The 17267-nt window shown below is 40.2% G+C and overlaps 1 protein-coding gene across 13 annotated transcripts in view; it reads right to left on the minus strand.

Moving 5' to 3' along the window:
* The window catches only part of LOC132627114 (ABC transporter C family member 12-like), a 59811-nt gene that overhangs the window by 17842 nt on the left and 24702 nt on the right, over positions 1-17267 (minus strand). For all 13 annotated transcript variants that reach the window (XR_009577784.1, XR_009577783.1, XM_060342237.1 and 10 more), the window contains 8 exons: positions 9033-9167; positions 7954-8060; positions 7764-7857; positions 7111-7278; positions 5843-5983; positions 876-1076; positions 605-703; positions 304-456 (listed from right to left, as the gene is read on the minus strand). Coding sequence is in view for 11 of the 13 variants with exons in the window: in XM_060342237.1 (XP_060198220.1) it covers positions 304-456; positions 605-703; positions 876-1076; positions 5843-5983; positions 7111-7278; positions 7764-7857; positions 7954-8060; positions 9033-9167 (1098 nt within the window). In the remaining 2 variants the exon portion in view is untranslated. The remainder of the gene's footprint in view (positions 1-303; positions 457-604; positions 704-875; positions 1077-5842; positions 5984-7110; positions 7279-7763; positions 7858-7953; positions 8061-9032; positions 9168-17267) is intronic.

A 17267-nucleotide genomic window follows, 5' to 3' on the forward strand; every position in this document is an offset into this window, starting at 1 on the left:
AACTTTTTATGAATTTTACAAACTCAGATGGTTAAGTACTTCGTCATCATTTCCACCCAGTTTCTAATTTTCCTCTTTCACTTCCATTTGCTCATCCTGTATCCGCTGATCAAATATTGACTGAATAAGTTCTTAGTACGTAAATAAAACCCAGAGAGTGGCCTGGTTAATATGCTCAAATGAGAAGAAAATCATTCAGCGAATAGAAGGATGATGATAATAACTATATATGGAAACCACATTTTGGGATCCCCTTTCCCTTGCCGAAATGGTGTTGCACAGGCATTCATACAAGATAATTACCTGCTGGCTCACATGTGCATCAAGTGCACTTAAGGGATCATCAAAAATATAGACATCAGAATTTTTGTAGACAGCCCTAGCCATTGACACTCTTTGCTTTTGTCCTCCGCTAATATTCACACCTCTTTCACCAATTTCTGTAAGGTCTCGACCCTGAATGTTTTAGATATGTGAACATGTCATTTTCATGTTTACTAGTAAATAGAGAATTCAACACACAAATATTGATTCATATACTTCCAGACATGCTGAGCTCCACATATTTTTGCACAATCAAAGAAGATCAGTCAATGTACTTAACTGGAAGTAACTCAAGATCATGCTCCAATGCAGTGACATCTATTGCCTTCCAATATCTTGTTGGTTCAAAGTTGGAACCAAATAATATATTTTCACGCACCTAAAAATCAGTAAGTTAAAGGTAATTGCATTGTTTCATATAAATACACAAACAATTTAACCACATTTTACAAATATCCACAAATATTATAAAGACTGCCTGAAATAGCATGTTCATGTAAACAGAATTATGTTACAGGCATAACAAGCAATTTGGATAAATTGAAGCTCACAGTGGCATTGAAGATCCAAGAAACTTGAGGAACATATGCAATAGTTCCTCTGATAGAGACACTTGTATTGCCTAAGGGAGGAAGCTCCCCAAGAATTGCTGAAATCAGAGATGTCTTTCCTTCTCCAGTCCCACCCACAATTGCAACTAGCTCACCAACTGGTATATCCAGATTAATATTTGACAAAGTGGGATGCTCAGGCTGTAAATATAGGAGGTTAAAATGTATAAAATTGAAAAATAAATAAGAAAACTCCAACTTCATGACAGTTATCAAGGAAAATGAGAATGTGAGTGTGAAACAATAATTTGAGGAACTCAGATCGAAGTTCTCTCATGAAGTAATGATCAGTGTTGTCAAAGGCGCGCTTAAGCCCTGAAGCGAGGCTCAAAACATGTTGAGCGCTTCGCCTCGTTTTATGTCCGCTTTAGTGTCATCATCAAGGCTCTAAGACATACTTTTCCTTGCAAATGAGCCTCTCTTGAAGATGTGACACTAGATAATTGATATTTCACTTTATCGTAATGTTTTTACAATTTCTTTGTCCATATATTTGTTATTCATGCTTATTATTATTAGTCATGGACTAAACATATATATATATATATATATATATGTACTTTTTTCATTAAAGCCCACACTTTATTTGCGCTTTGCACTTAAAGCCCTAGTTGACCTTAGAGCTTTTTTGCACTTTTCGCTTTTGATAACACTGGTAATGATTTTCAAGTTTTAACAAAGCTTTTTTGTACTTTTCGCTTTTGAAAACACTGGTAATGATTTTCAAGCTTTAACAAGGAAATAATATTTAATATATTGTGATATATCAGCACCTAAATCCAGCCTGATTATAGTTCTCTCTTTAACTCACAAGAGAGCACAGATTACTTCAATCTTTCCCAGATTACGGCTATCTTTGATGGTACCACATACCTTCTTATCGCGTTGATGCCCTACACAATTGGCTCAAACAAAGATTTGCTTGATGCAGAAGGAAAGCGCGAGAGACAACATGTGAAAGAAGACTCCAGATATCAATAGCTGAATTCTAAATTTGTTCACTTTACCCATATAACTATACAGGTAATTATATATATCATCTATTTGTCAAACAGCTTTAGAGCTATGCCTAATAGGATTTGGTAACTTTCCAAATTTACAGCTAACAATCAGCACAAAATTCTAATTTTATCCACTGAAGGTTAACTGGAAATAACTAGGAAAATCATGCAAGGAAGTGATTACGATCTTGGATAACAGGAAAAGCAGAGAACATTGTGTATGATCTCGAATTGTCTCGGGACCAATGACTCGCTCCAAGTCCAAGAACGCTCAAGGAATTCACGCTAAGAAGTTGCATGATCTTCAAGAATTGACTAGAAGGTGTTTGGAGAATCATTTTAATGTTTCATGCAAAGGATACCACATTTGAAGGCTTTAAGATTGCTGGGAAGAACTGACCGAGTAAAGATCACAAGGAAGGTGCTATGCAATTGCGCCAACCACTGCACAATTGCGCTAGGAGCCAAAATTTAAAACAGTAGGCCGCCAGGAGCCATTATCCAAAACAGAAGGGTCAGAGCAATTATGCCAACCAGCACACAATTGCTCCATTCTCTGCAACAGACTTCTAAAAGAGGACTTAAAATAAGACCCTAGGCTCATTTTTCATTAGTTTTAGCATATTGAGAGACTAGAAAACTCCTTTGAGAGAAAATTGGACCTTTTGGTTCGAGGTTGACTCACAATTGCCTGTTTCAAGAATGGGATCTTTTAAGGTAATTTTCTTCTTTATTCTTTTTATCTTGGGCTTTGCTTTGTCATTCTTTGGAGGTGATCGATGTGATATATCAAGTGTTTCTTGAGACATTCATCTGGGGTTCTAAGTTTCTTCTTTGTTTGAGTATTCAAATATTGTCAATAATTTTATCGAATTATATCTTTAATTTGCTTCAATTATTATTATTTTATATTTTGTTGATTTGTGTATCTCGGATCTTATTAGTTAGTATCAGCGCGAAGGCTTGGGCATTATTCTGACAATTCCACATTCCAAGTTCTTGAAATCAAGATCCGAAAGTAGTTAAGAAAAAGGAAAAAAAAATGTTGTTCTTGTGTTGTTGTCTCAACTAAACCCTAGTCGAGTTGCTTATAAAAGAAATCTTGTTCTTGTTTTCCACTAAACCCTCATAGAGTTGCTTATAAAAAAATAAAATAAAAAAGATTCAAGAGATTTCTGAAGTGCTAGTTGATTGTTGGGGAAAGATTATTATTGGGTAGAAAAATCAATGGGACTCTTGTTAAGTGATCTAGTGCTAGTTTGCATTAAACCGTGCTTAATACTTGAGACCTAATTTTTTCTCGTACCAATTCATTTGTGATTTTATCTTTGCTTTTCGTAGAAGTTCCTTGACTCTAGTGCTTATCTTTTAAATTTCACTCTTGGTTACACAAACTCCACTTTTAAAACTTACTTTCATAAATTCATTCTTGGATAGGTGATTTGTGAGGCGGGTTCAAATCTTGAGGCTTCCAAGAGAGTGACGAAGAGAGTATACATGAGTGAAAAGTAAGAAATTCTTAATTGTGAGAGAATATCTGCCACTGAGGATAGTGAAAAGTAAGGCGCCTGTTCAGACCGAAGGAACTAATGATATTGCAAGCTATGATGCAACAAAATGCAGCAGCTGTCTTTAGTCTTTACAGGTACAAAACTTGTAGAGAGCTATCAGGTTGTACCAGCACCACCAGTAGTAAAACAGATTCCACCTCAAGATGTAAGGAGGGATTCATTGCCATTGAGAGTACCTCCACAAGAGGACCCATTTGAAAAAATTGAAGATGATCTGATAATTATGTTGATTATGGTCGACAAGGTTTATGGGGAGGTAGGAGAGGAGCTAGCCATGGCAGAGGATTTGGGATGCGCAATGGAATCAACACAACAGAGATGATGAAGTTGATAGAAATTTAAGTAGTATCAAGATGAAGATTCCTTCTTTTGAGAGAACAAATGACCCAGAAACATATTTTGAGTGGGAAACAAAAGTGCAAATATATACAAAGTTCATAACTACTCTGAGGAGAAGTAATTTATTTCGGATTTTGAACCCGGAGTTCAGGTTTGACCTTTTTCAGTTGACTTTTTAGTCCGGTTCTTTTATTGCAATATGGGTATTGTTGGACTCCTTTAACCCTGTAAAATACACTTTTGAATAGATTGACAGCATTTGGAGGCCTTGAGAAAAGAAAATGCCATTTGTGGTGTTTGAAAGGCTTCAGGTTGAGGTAAATTAAGACTTTGACTTCGAGGAATTTTTCCGAAATAAATTGAAATTGGAATGTACTTTACATATGGGGTTAACGTATAGGCAAGCTGACGAGCGCTTGTGCAGGTACCGAGTGCCATGTCTAGGTATTTAGCTGCTATGCTTATTTCTTCCGCGTTACTTGACTGTTAAATAATTAGTTGAGCATACTTTATTGATTAAGGAAATATATTTAGCATTAATTCACATGCTAGGACTCCATTTTGGATATTTCGTGTACCTTATGTTACATGGGTTACATAGATTCATTTCATCCACCATCTAGATGTCATATGATTGCATACGTGATTCATGTTTATTTCATGATATATATACTGGATATTCGGAGATGGATGGATTTGGTAAAGGCATAATGGGATCTTGTTCCGTGCTGATCGATATGATTATGGCCCGATGGGATCTTGTTCCAGGCGAATTGATATGATTATGGCCCGATGGGATCTTGTTCCGGGCAGATTGATATGATTATGGCCCGATGGGATCTTGTTCCGGGCAGATTGATATGATTATGGCATGATGAGATTTTGTTCCGCACAAGGTATGGACAATGCGGTTGTCCGCATGGGTCACTGACCGAGCCACCGCCAACCTGATCAGTGTGTGCGTGGAGTTTTGGGAGCACTGACTTGAGACAGGAATTGTGGAGAGTCAGCATCATGTGCATTGCATCACTGACTCATAGCACTTGCATATCATCATATATATTTTTTAATTGCATTCAGTTACATGCAAAGGTATTTGACTTAATTAGATAGTATGCATTCCTTTACATGCCCTATCTGAGCATATTTGATATGTTGTATCTGTGTGTAACTACTATATTGTTCTGTTGTATTTACCTAATGCAATTATTTCTTTATCCGTTGAGATTATATGAACTATACAGGACTAAGAGAGTATCTTTTTAAGGACACCCCTCGCCACTACCTTGTTGGAGTTGGTTAATGATACTTGTTGAGTACGCGTTGATTTCGTGGGAGATCACAGAGTTGAGCTGCCATCTAGTTCTTGGTAGTCTAGAGTCATTTATTTTGTTGTTTTCCAAACAAATGTTGTACCTTCATACTCAAAGTTGTATAGTCCATTCTTAGAAGCTCATGACTTGTGAGACCTGAGTACTTGGGGGTAGTAGAGTATAGTATTGCGTTGTATTTACTTGGAAATTCTTTATTTATGTTATTCCGCTGTTGTTTATTATCGCTATAATGTCTTGATATCGTGGTCACTTGTAGTTTGGTTCGCCTACCGGGTAGGGTTAGGTGCCATCACAGCTTAGTGGGACTTTGGGTCATGACAAAATTGTTCCACTAATTGGGTTTTCACGCATTTGTTATACTAGAGAGATTCCATGCAGCACCAAGATAATTTAATGATTTATAAGAGTTTTACAGTAACCATTGACAAGCATAAAATAGAAATGCATTTCAATGAAAGCAATAGAGATGCATGCAACTAGCAAATAGTTTCAAGGTCCTGTGCATTTACACAATATTCTAGATCCACATGGTATTGAGCTACAAGAAATACTTTGGTTAGGAAAAATCAAATGATGATAAAGCTTCTTATAACTATTGCAACCACCGGTATTTCATGAGTAGGTATAGTGCAGCAGTACAGATAGATACAGAAGAGGCAGACCTTAGAATCCCATGAAAAGAATCCGTCCCTGATTGAAATGGAAGGAAGCCCAGGTTCAAGTGGTGGATTAGGTAAGAGGACTCTCTCTTCAGCTAAGAACAACTCCTCCATTCGTTGCAACGATACGTTTGAATTTACAACCTGTATGTAAAACAGACGATACCAAGTGTGTGATAAAATAAGTGACATAAGAGGTATATTGATTACTCGATGACTTGATTAATACAAGACTCACCTATTTATAAGTATCGACCACGATAGACGTATGGTAGTTCTAGGCCCCGCACCGATTCATTCAATTGTTTTATGAAAAGAAAGGGAGGACTTGGCTCTCAAGAGTCTATTAGTAGGATACTTGAAGAAATTGTCATTAACCCATAACTGGTCGGCCATATTAACATATGATCATTATCAGTTTTTATCGAAACCTTTCAGATGGAATGTTCACCGTGACAGGAAAACTATTCTCAGACTTAAAGAACGTCTGGAGAATGCTTGAATGGGGGAAGGGATGTACAGAGTGGTGGAGGAATTAAATGAAACAAGACAAGACACTATAAAGCACTTAATTTTCTAATAAAACTCAAAAATGCAACTTTAAAATGTATTTGTTCTTCAAAAGTCAGCAGCTTAAAGCGTCAATTTACCCACAACCTTTAGACAAGTATGATGCAGTCAAGAGTTTCTGATCCAAGCTAGATTGACTAAATTAATGTATTTGAAAAGAATCATATTAGCGTAAATTGTATAATGGATGAGCCATCCAGCTTCAAGGATGCAAGCCTTAACAAGGAATGCAATAGGTGAGAGACAATGCTTCGTGAGACTGGAAAATGCGTTTATTAAACTACAATCTTGTCTTCCACGTCTACAAAAGTACATAGCAAGTCGGTCAACAAGCAGTTGCCCACATTCTTCAAGAACTTTCTCCTCGATTGTTTATATGACATTGATATCAAAGAAATAGTTTTAGATGATTTACGAGTTCATGGAGAATGCTGAGCTACTGACGCCTATATACCTATGTGGTGTATTTTTCAATAAAGAGAAGTATTGTTCTTCAAAACACGGTGGTTAAATAGCTGTAGAGTGTAGACAAACCACAGAGGGAATAACTTGAAGTGATGTTTAGAGGGATTCACGGGAGAGATGAGAGAATATACTGCATCTAGAATTAAGCAGACAAATGAAGAATACTATATTAAGAGAAAGAACTCCACGCAGCTATGTTATAAGAAAGCAGAATATAGTAAGCTGAGAAAAAGAACCTGAGTTATAATGTTTGGAAGCATGTTCAAAGGGAACCTCAGAATTGCAAAGAGGGAAAGTGATGTAAAAGCTCTGGCAGCTGTCAAATTTCCACCAAGCAAAGTGAAAGTTCCAAATGAAATCACTGTCACGAAAACTGGGATGCTGTTCAGCATGAAATTGTTGAACTGTTGATAGAGAGGGGAAAAAAGGAAAGAAACAATGAGCAAAAGAATGATCTGCATCTTAAGCAAAATATGCTAAGTCATTTGAGTCAAGGTCCCCTATCAGGTCATGTAGAAAACATGTCAAACCTAATTCCATCACAAAGAGATAACCCGGGTTCATTATTCCTCTACCACGTCCTAAATTTTCACATTGCTAATCCACTAGTTGATTCCAGTTGTTTGATTCTGTTGCCTGTTGATAGCTTCAGAAGTGTATCCAATTAAACTGACCCAGACAGGAAACTCTATGTAAAAATCTTCAAAGCTAGAGTTCTCTTGAAGCTAGATCAGGCTTTCTGAAAAACCTTGGCAATTACTGGATTATATTGTTTCAATGAAAACATGCGGCATGTAAGGAACCAAATACTGAGGTGTCACTGTAAAACAAAAGAGCTTCGTTGACACTAATTTAGTATTATTCTATGCACAAGCAGGTTATAGCATACCGCCGCCAATAGCTGTGCTTTCCTGAACCAAGAAAGTTCATCATTCCTCATTTGTTGGATTTTAGATTGGAAGCTCTTCTCCCATGCATAACATCTATATCGATCAGCACAAAATCAAGCCCACTCTCAAATTATCTGGAAAAAAAAAGAAGGTATAGAGGAGGAAAAAAGAGAGCAGAAAGAACCATACTTTACTACATCCATTGCAGCAAGTATTTCATTAGTTAGACCAACCCTTTTGTCAGTGTGTTGCAATCCTTCTTTGGATAGTTTTCGCATATAGCCAACAATAATTGTCTGGGCCAAAAGGATAAACACATATGTTTTAGAGACCAGTTGAAAAAGGAAAAGTACATAATGTTATAATGGTTGACAACAGTTTAAAATGACTAAGATTGAGTTAAAAAATAAAGCTTCCAATCTATAGTTCATTAGTGCAACGTGGACTTCTTTTATGAAGTGACCAAATTTATTGATTGAAGAGCAAAATTCCTCCATAAAGTGTAAAAAGAAAGTATAGTATCTCATGCAAAAAACACGATTCTCAATGAAAAACACCCTATGATTTATACTTACAGGTGTCCCAAAAATGTAACTAAAAAAGTAAAGTTATAGTTGCCAGCCTCTTCTACTTTCTCAAAGATAGCATGTCTTAGCACAACCAAGTATTACCCAGTCCACCTTGAACATATTCCGCATCGTACACCATAATCAATGTATCACTGGCTGATGAGTAACATCTGATGAACACATTTTCTGGACACCTTCACATGAAACACCAACTAATGTGGATTTTCTTTCTTTATTCTAGTCGTATACAAGTTGGCAAGCCATTGGTGACTATGTTTGTAATGTGGCACCTTCTCTATCAAAAAAGATTAGATGCCCTACAGCACAATAAGCACAGAAATTAAGAGAATTGTCCATTTAATGACATCACTTTGATGGATCTCCAACAAGATTACAAAAATATGATGCATTCAGCGGATATTGGGTTTGAGAGATGAAGCTGTCCTCTTCTACTTTTCTTTTCTCTTATCAGTGGAACTTTCTTATAGCAAGATCTTTCGTCAAAACTTTCCAATGTGCAAACAAAAGAAAACTTCTGTTTCCGATATTAAAATGACGCAAGAAGTGTAATGGCAAGAGTGTAACAGGAAAATTGTTTTAATAAGCACTCCACTGCTAAAAGCCATTTTAAGTATAGATTAGATGATGAAGCCACTAGTTGCCAGTAATAATTCAGACTTGGAGGAAGAATTCATTTACCTGCATTGGGATCATCAATACTAGCATAAGAGCACCAAGAAGTGAAGCCAGACCTAGTTGCTGGTAAAGTAGAACCATGGCAATGACAATACGTAATGGAGCTGACCATAAAACATGAAGCTGTTGACATACTTGCTGAACAAATTAAGAATCATATTAGCCATTATCAACACAAAGTGATTAACCTCTATGAAAAATCCACTGTTTTTGCTCGTCATCTATAATGCATGTAAAATAAGTAGTCACTAGTCATCCAATGTTTTCTAAGATCATACACACTAGATACCCAAAAGCTACAAGTGATATTGCTGATAAATCATTTGAAGAATGCTTGTATTCAAAAGTTACAAATCTACTTCTAATATACTGCATCTAAGACCCTTGGGTTGCATTAATTTCTAGTAAACAATTTAGAGGCATCTGTTTCATATTGTAGTCCATCATACCGGATGTTAAATAAAGCCGATATATCATTTTAATAGATTATTCATATGGAAGATATAATAGCATAGATCACTGTAAGAGTAAGTTAAACATTGGAGATGTGTGAGCATCTGATCATTGACTGGTCACTGAGATTAAAGGACACCTTTGACTTGCATGTTCATATTGAAATAACTGTTTAAGTGTATCTGTGATAGAAAAAAATGTAAATCATTTATAATATTGAATTGCAAAATGAATTTCATTTCTTGAAACTTGTGAAGTTGTAGAGAATGCTTGTACTTTAGAAGTGTTGGATATTTGTGATTTTCGCAAGTAGAAAGCATAAAATAACATGGGATATAGACAGTACTTATCTGTAGATTCTTACCCAAGACTTGTATCATTTGATGAAGCCATGTGAATCGCTAGAAGCGTGTGAAGTGTATGACTAACCCAATAACGGAAGTTTCATAAGGAGACTGGAGCAGGCTACCCAGTAGACAAAAGATCTTCTTTCTAATTCGGAACTCTTATATGTCCAGGGTTCAATATTGAAATCATTTCAGAGGTTTTCTCTGACTCAATTTCAACATAGAACATTTAGTCGAATATGTAATTCTGAACTTATCTCTGTTGTCAATCATGCTTTTCACCGCTAGTATATGATCTCACACTTTACTAGTAAACTGAACCCTTCTTTCATGCCTTGCCTAAATGTTTTCTATTGTTAGAATAGGAATAGGAATAGGATTTGTATATAGTATCCTACAGAGAAAAGGATTAGGATGTAGTGTCTATAAATAGGGCTCAATGTAATAATGTAGATACACAATTCAATAATAGTATTTTCTCACATGGTATCAGAGCCATAATAGAATATTATCACCAGAACAATTTTTCCGACGTGAACAGTACGCGTGAACAGTGTTTCCGGCAGTTCAGCACTATTTTTCTGGCGATACAGCACTGTTTTCCAGTCTGTTTCTCTTCAGTTGAGGTCGCCCAGGTCTTCCGAGCACTTTATATCAGTTTGCAGAAGATTCCGATCGTCGGAATTAGGGTTCCGGCAACTGTTGCACTGTTTCCGGTAGATCTGCATTTTTCCAGCCACTTTTTTGACAATTTTTTTTCCCAGCCTGGTGTGTCAGAAATTCCGCACCTACCCCAGCAGTTATTTCTGACTTCCAATCACTTTTAGTTTTCTGGCGAAATTTTCCGGCGGCTGATTTCTTGGAGCTTCTGGATCTCTGTTTTCTTAGCACCATAAGCTAAGTTTTGTCCCTGTTTTGTGTGTCTTTCTTGAAGTTTTGAGCCATGTCTCTCGGATATGATATTTTTGGCTCCAAAAACACGGGAATCGGAACTTCAAGCCCTATGATTACTTTTGAACCATTAATGGGAAGTTCAAACTATTTAGCTTGGGCTTCCTCGATTGAGTTGTGGTACAAGGGTCAAGGTGTTCAAGATCACTTAACGCAAAAGGCTATTGTGGTTGACAAAAAGGAAAAGGCTAGTGAGACAGATGGAAAGGCCAAAGCACAGTGGGAGAAGGTTGATGCTCAATTATGTAGCCTTCTGTGGCGATCTATTGATCCCAAGTTGATGCCCTTGTTCCGTTGCTTCCAAACATGTTATTCAGTTTGGGAAAAGGCTCGCGCTTTATACACTAATGACATATCTTGATTTTATGATGTGATATCTCGGATGACCAACTTAAAGAAACAGGAATCAGATATGTCTACTTACTTGGGACAGGTACAGGAAGTCATGGAGGAATTTGAGCAGTTGATGGCAATCACTACGAACGTTGAAAAACAACAGGAGCAAAGACAGATGTTGTTTCTAGTTCTTACACTTACTGGACTTCCTACTAACCTTGATGTATACGGTAAAATCGGATATATGCTAGACCGGTGAGACCGGTAACCGAGGAAAGAAAGAAACAAGTACGAGCATGAAGATTCTTTTGGGACTGGAGGAGAGCTTGATCCGAAGAAAGTGAAGGACATCGTTTGGTCCGGTTTCTCCATAGCCAAGCTGATCGTGGCCGTTGGCCTGGTTGATCATGGCCGTTGGCCCGGTTGATCGTGGTCGTTGGTCCGGATGATCTGTTACACAAATGCCACGCGTCAGGACCGTTCTGCCACCTTGTACTGTCAATCGTGCAGGTGTCAGACCGTACAACTAACCTTATCCATTTTGAGGGTTTTTCTTTATTCTTTAGGGCCTTATGTTGTATGAAGCCCATGAGGCAAAACTATAAATAGGGGTATTACCCTACTTTTAGGGGTTGACTTCTTGAGTTCTAGAACATTTGTAATAGCAAGAATATATAAATCTCTCCCACTTATTATCTGATTTTGGTCCGGATTTATTGTGTTCTTAAATTTGTTCAATAAAGCAATACCATATATTATTTAATACATGCATTATTACAAGCCATCAATCACTATTCAGATTGCTCATAGCTCATCTTAAACCATTTTCTCTCAATCAAAATAGATTAAAGTTCAACCACATATCTTATACCTCACTCATAAATTTAATTGATTATCCAAATTTGAGGTAAACAGTTTGGCGCCCACCGTGGGGCTAGGATAATAGTGGTCTTTGATCTTACTCATCTCTTACCCGTTAGAATCGAAAAAATCTGTTCTCTGTGAAAACGGACCAAATGGTTAACAGTGGACAATCTGGTCACGTCAACAACAACGAAATCGTGGCCGAAATGAAGACAGTGGACCACGAGGATTACCAAATCCTGCCGACCCGAACCCCGTTAATTCGAGGGAGGGCCTTAACCGACAAAACACCGTGAATCAGGAGAATGTCGTCCCTCCGGCACCCGATCCTTTAGATACTCACAATTCAATTACTTTGTCCCGGACTCAGGGCCGGAAAGTGTCGGATACCCCGGGTGATAATATTGACTTACGTTTAATTTTTGAAATGTTGCAGGAACAGAGAGCAGTGATTGCCGAACAAGGAATTGCAATAGCCCAGTTGCAGAACAGAAGTGATAAAACCACCCCGGAGAATACGAAGGGTGTTGCTGAACCCAGAAGGGAGGAGGCACGGATGGTTGAGAGCAATGGGTCCGGAGCTGGTTCATCCACCGAGGTACTGAGAATGCTCGAAACGTTGACAAAGCGAGTAGACTCAACCGAAAAGAGGGTTGAAACATATAACTCTCGGGTGGACCAAATACCGGGGGCTCCACCTATTCTGAAAGGGCCGGATCCCGAAGAGGTTCAAAATGCCGGATATCCAGAAATATGACGGCACAACGGACACTCACGAGCACGTGACCTCATACACCTGCGCTATAAAAGGCAATGATATGGAAGAAGATGAAATTGAATCTGTGTTGCTGAAAAAGTTCGGGGAAACTTTGTCAAAAGGAGCGTTGACTTGGTACGACCATCTGCCCGAGCATTCGATCACTTCTTTCGAAATGCTCGCCGATGCTTTCGTAAAGGCTCACGCCAGTGCCAAAAAGGTGCAGGCCCGTAAGGCAGATATTTTCCGTATAGCTCAAACAGACGACGAGTTACTGCGTGAATTTGTCAACCGATTCCAAAGGGAACGAATGGAGCTCCCTCCGGTTCCGGAGGAGTGGGCTGCACAAGCTTTCACAAAGGGGCTCAATCCTCGGAGCTCGACGGCTTCGTTCAAATTAAAGGAAAGCTTGCTGGAATACGAGGCTATGACCTGGGCGGATATCCATAACCGATACGAGTCAAAGATTCGGGTGGAGGATGACCAACTCGAGCTTCCCCCGGGGCCCGTAATTATGAACAAAAGTTCGGAGAGACCAAGGAAGAATTACGAACCGGAGGCCAGATCATCGAGGGAAAGGTATCGGCCATACTCTCATTCGGAGAAACCAAGCTTGAGGTCGAAAAAATCAAGGGTTGGCCCGAGTCATTTCTCCGATCGGGGTGATAAACGGGTTGAGCGCCCATCGAACAGTCTAGGTCTCTCATTCAGGAGCTCGGCCGAAAGCTCGGCTGGCAACAAAGACTTGTCGAGGATATCGGAGTACAACTTCAATGTCAATACTTCCGGCCTCGTCTCGGCCATTGGCCGCATCGCAGATGTAAGATGGCCGAGACCACTAAGGTCAGATCCGGGGCAACGGGACCCGAACGTAATGTGTGAATATCATGGAACCCATGGGCCCAGAACTGAGGACTGTCGCCAGCTAAGAGAGGAGGTGGCTCGGTTACTAAAGAATGGCCATCTCCGAGAATTGTTAAGTGAACGAGCAAAAGGTCACTACAAAGAAAGGGAGACTCATAAACGAGCCGAACCCGTAGAACCTCAGCACATAATCAACATGATAATCGGGGGTAACGATACCCCACGAGGGCCGGTGATGAAGCGGGCCAAGGTTTCTGTTGTGCGCGAGAAGCGCAGTCGGGATTGTTTACCCGAGGGTTCTATCTCTTTCAACAACGAGGATGCAGAAGGCATCATTCAACCGCATAATGATGCATTGGTAATCTCTATACTTATTTTTAAAACTCAGGTTAAACGTATTTTGATTGACCCAGGTAGCTCGGCCAACATCATCGGGTGGAGAGTGGTCGAACAGCTAAGGCTACTCGATCAGATCGTACCGGTAGCCCGGGTGCTCAGCGGGTTCAACATGGCGAGCGAAACCACAAAGGGGGAGATCTCATTGCCGGTAAACATCGATGGCACTATCCAACAAACGGTATTCTATGTGATCGAAGGAGATATAAAGTATAATGCATTACTGGGTAGACCCTGGATACATAGCATAAGGGCCGTGCCGTCGACATTACATCAGCTGTTGAAATTCCCGACCCCGGAGGGGATAAAAACCATCCAAGGGGAACAACCCGCTGCAAGGGAGATGTTCGCAGTCGAGGAAGCGACACCTCAGCCCAAAAAAATCGGATCAAAAGGAAGAAGATTCAACCGGGGAAAAGGATACCAAATAGCAATCAAAGCACACGGGGTTGGACCCGGAGTATGAAGAGGATGAACTCGGCGTACCCAGATCATTCGTCATACCCGATGATTCGGATGCAACCAAGTCAACAATAGAGGAGCTGGAGCAGATCATCTTGTTCGAATATCTACCTGACAGAAAGGTATACCTGGGCACGGGGTTAACCTCGGAGCTCAGGAACAAGTTAATTGAATTTCTTCGAGCTAATGCCGATTACTTCGCATGGTCCCATATAGATATGACAGGTGTGCCACCGGAAGTAACAACTCACAAGCTCAGCTTAGACGGGAGGTTTCCCTCGGTTAACCAAAAGAGAAGGCCCATGGCAGAGGCAAAACATGCATTTGTAAAGGACGAGGTAACGAAGCTTTTAAAAATAAATTCTATCAGGGAGGTAAAATACCCGGATTGGCTAGCTAATGTAGTGGTGGTGCCGAAAAAAGGTAATAAATTTCGAATGTGCGTTGATTATAAGGATCTAAACAAAGCATGCCCGAAGGATTCATTTCCGTTGCCTCCCATCGATAGAATGATCAATGCGAAGGCCAGGCATGAGATGTTAAGTTTTCTCGATGCCTACTCCGGGTATAACCAAATCCGGATGGACCCGGAGGATCAAGAGAAAACATCCTTTATTACCCGATATGGGACTTACTGTTATAATGTCATGCCTTTTGGATTAAAAAATGTCAGTGCAACTTACCAACGCCTAGTTAATGGGATGTTCGAAGAACAAATAGGGAAAACAATAGAAGTTTATATTGACGACATGGTGGTCAAGTCCCTGGAAACAGAGGACCATTTAAAGCATTAGCAGGAAACCTTCGATGTACTCAACAAGTATAACATGAAGCTCAACCCGAAAAAATGTGCCTTCGGTGTTCGGTCCGGTAAATTTTTGGGTTTCAAGGTGTCAAACCGGGGGATTGAAATCAACCCAGACAAGATCAAGGCCATCGAGGATATCGAGGTAGTGAATAACGTCAAAGGAGTGCAGAGGCTCATCGGAAGGATAGCGGCACTGAGTCGTTTCATATCAAGGTCCTCGAACAAGAGTCACCGTTTCTTCTCCTTACTGAGGAAGAAGAACGACTTCGTTTGTACGCCCGAGTGTCAAAGAGCTTTACAAGAATTAAAAAGATACTTGTCCAGCCCACCACTGTTGCACACACCAAAAGCGGACGAGCAGCTTTTTCTCTACCTTGCTGTCTCCGAGGTAGCGGTAAGTGGCGTTTTGGTCCGAGAAGAATCAGGTACGCAATTCCCTATTTATTATGTAAGTAGAACTTTGGGGGATGCGGAGACCCGTTATCCCCACTTGGAAAAATTGGCATTGGTAAGCGCCTCTAGAAAACTCAAGCCCTACTTTCAATGCCATACGATATGTGTAGTGACAACTTACCCCCTAAAAAACATCATGCACAAACCGGAATTATCGGGTAGACTAACTAAATGGGCCGTAGAAATTAGCGGATATGATACCGAATACAAACCTCGAACGGCCATCAAGTCCCAGATCTTGGCCGATTTTGTGGCGGATTTCACCCCGGCTATGGTCCCCGAGGTTGAGAAAGAACTTCTGCTAACCTCGGGGAAAGCCTCGGGTATTTGGTCGCTACACACGGACGGAACCTCGAACCTCAAAGGTTCCGGGCTAGGAATCGTCCTTAGAACCCCGGTCGGGGATGCCGTTCGACAATCCATTAGAACTGTTAAATTGACTAACAATGAAGCCGAGTATGAGGCTATGATTGCAGGTTTGGAATTAGCCCGGAGTATGGGGGCCGAAATAATCGAGGAGAAGTGCAATTCTCTCTTGGTCGTAAACCAGGTGAACGGCGTCTTCGAGGTCAAGCACGAACGGATGCAGAGGTATCTGAAAAAAATCCAAGTGATACTACACCGGTTTAAAGAATGGACCATGCGGCATATACCGAGGGAGCAGAACAGCGAAGCCGATGCATTGGCCAATTTGGGATCTTCGGTCGAAGGGGAAGAAATCAACCCCGAGACTACGGTGCACTTGATGAATACGGCGATAGAGAACGGACATGCCGAAATAAACACAATGGGTTTAACTTGGGATTGGCGCAACAAGTACATCAATTACTTGCGAGATGGAAAGCTCCCAAGTGACCCAAAAGAATCACAGTCATTAAGGACAAAAGTTGCGCGTTTCTGCTTGGTAGACGGCCAACTGTATCGACGGTCTTTCTTCGGACCCCTAGCCAAGTGTTTGGGTCCCGGAGAAACGGAGTATGTGATGAGAGAGGTGCACGAGGGGACGTGCGGCAACCACTCCGGTGCTGAAGCCCTGGTCTGAAAGATTATCAGAGCCGGTTATTACTGGAACCAGATGGAGGAAGATTAGAAGAATTTTGTCCGGAAATGCGATGGGTGTCAGAGACATGCCCCGATGATTCATCAGCCCGGGGAGTTGCTTCATTCGGTTGTGTCACCTTGGCCTTTCATGAAGTGGGGAATGGACATTGTTGGTCCATTGCCATGGGCACCAGGTAAAGCCCGATTTATTTTGTTTATGACTAACTATTTCTCCAAATGGGTTGAAGCACAGGCCTTCGAAAAAATTAGAGAAAAGGAGGTCATTGACTTCATATGGGACCACATCATCTGTCGTTTCGGCATCCCTGCCGAGATAACTTGTGATAACGGTCCCCAGTTCGTGGGCGGCAAAGTCAACGATTTCCTCGAAAGATTGAAGATCAAGAAAATTGTATCAACTCCATATCACCCATGTGCGAACGGACAGGCGGAATCCACGAACAAAACAATAATTCAAAATTTGAGGAAAAGACTCGAAGCATCAA

Source organism: Lycium barbarum, chromosome 2 (assembly GCF_019175385.1).
Source record: "Lycium barbarum isolate Lr01 chromosome 2, ASM1917538v2, whole genome shotgun sequence".
Lineage (NCBI taxonomy): Eukaryota > Viridiplantae > Streptophyta > Magnoliopsida > Solanales > Solanaceae > Lycium > Lycium barbarum.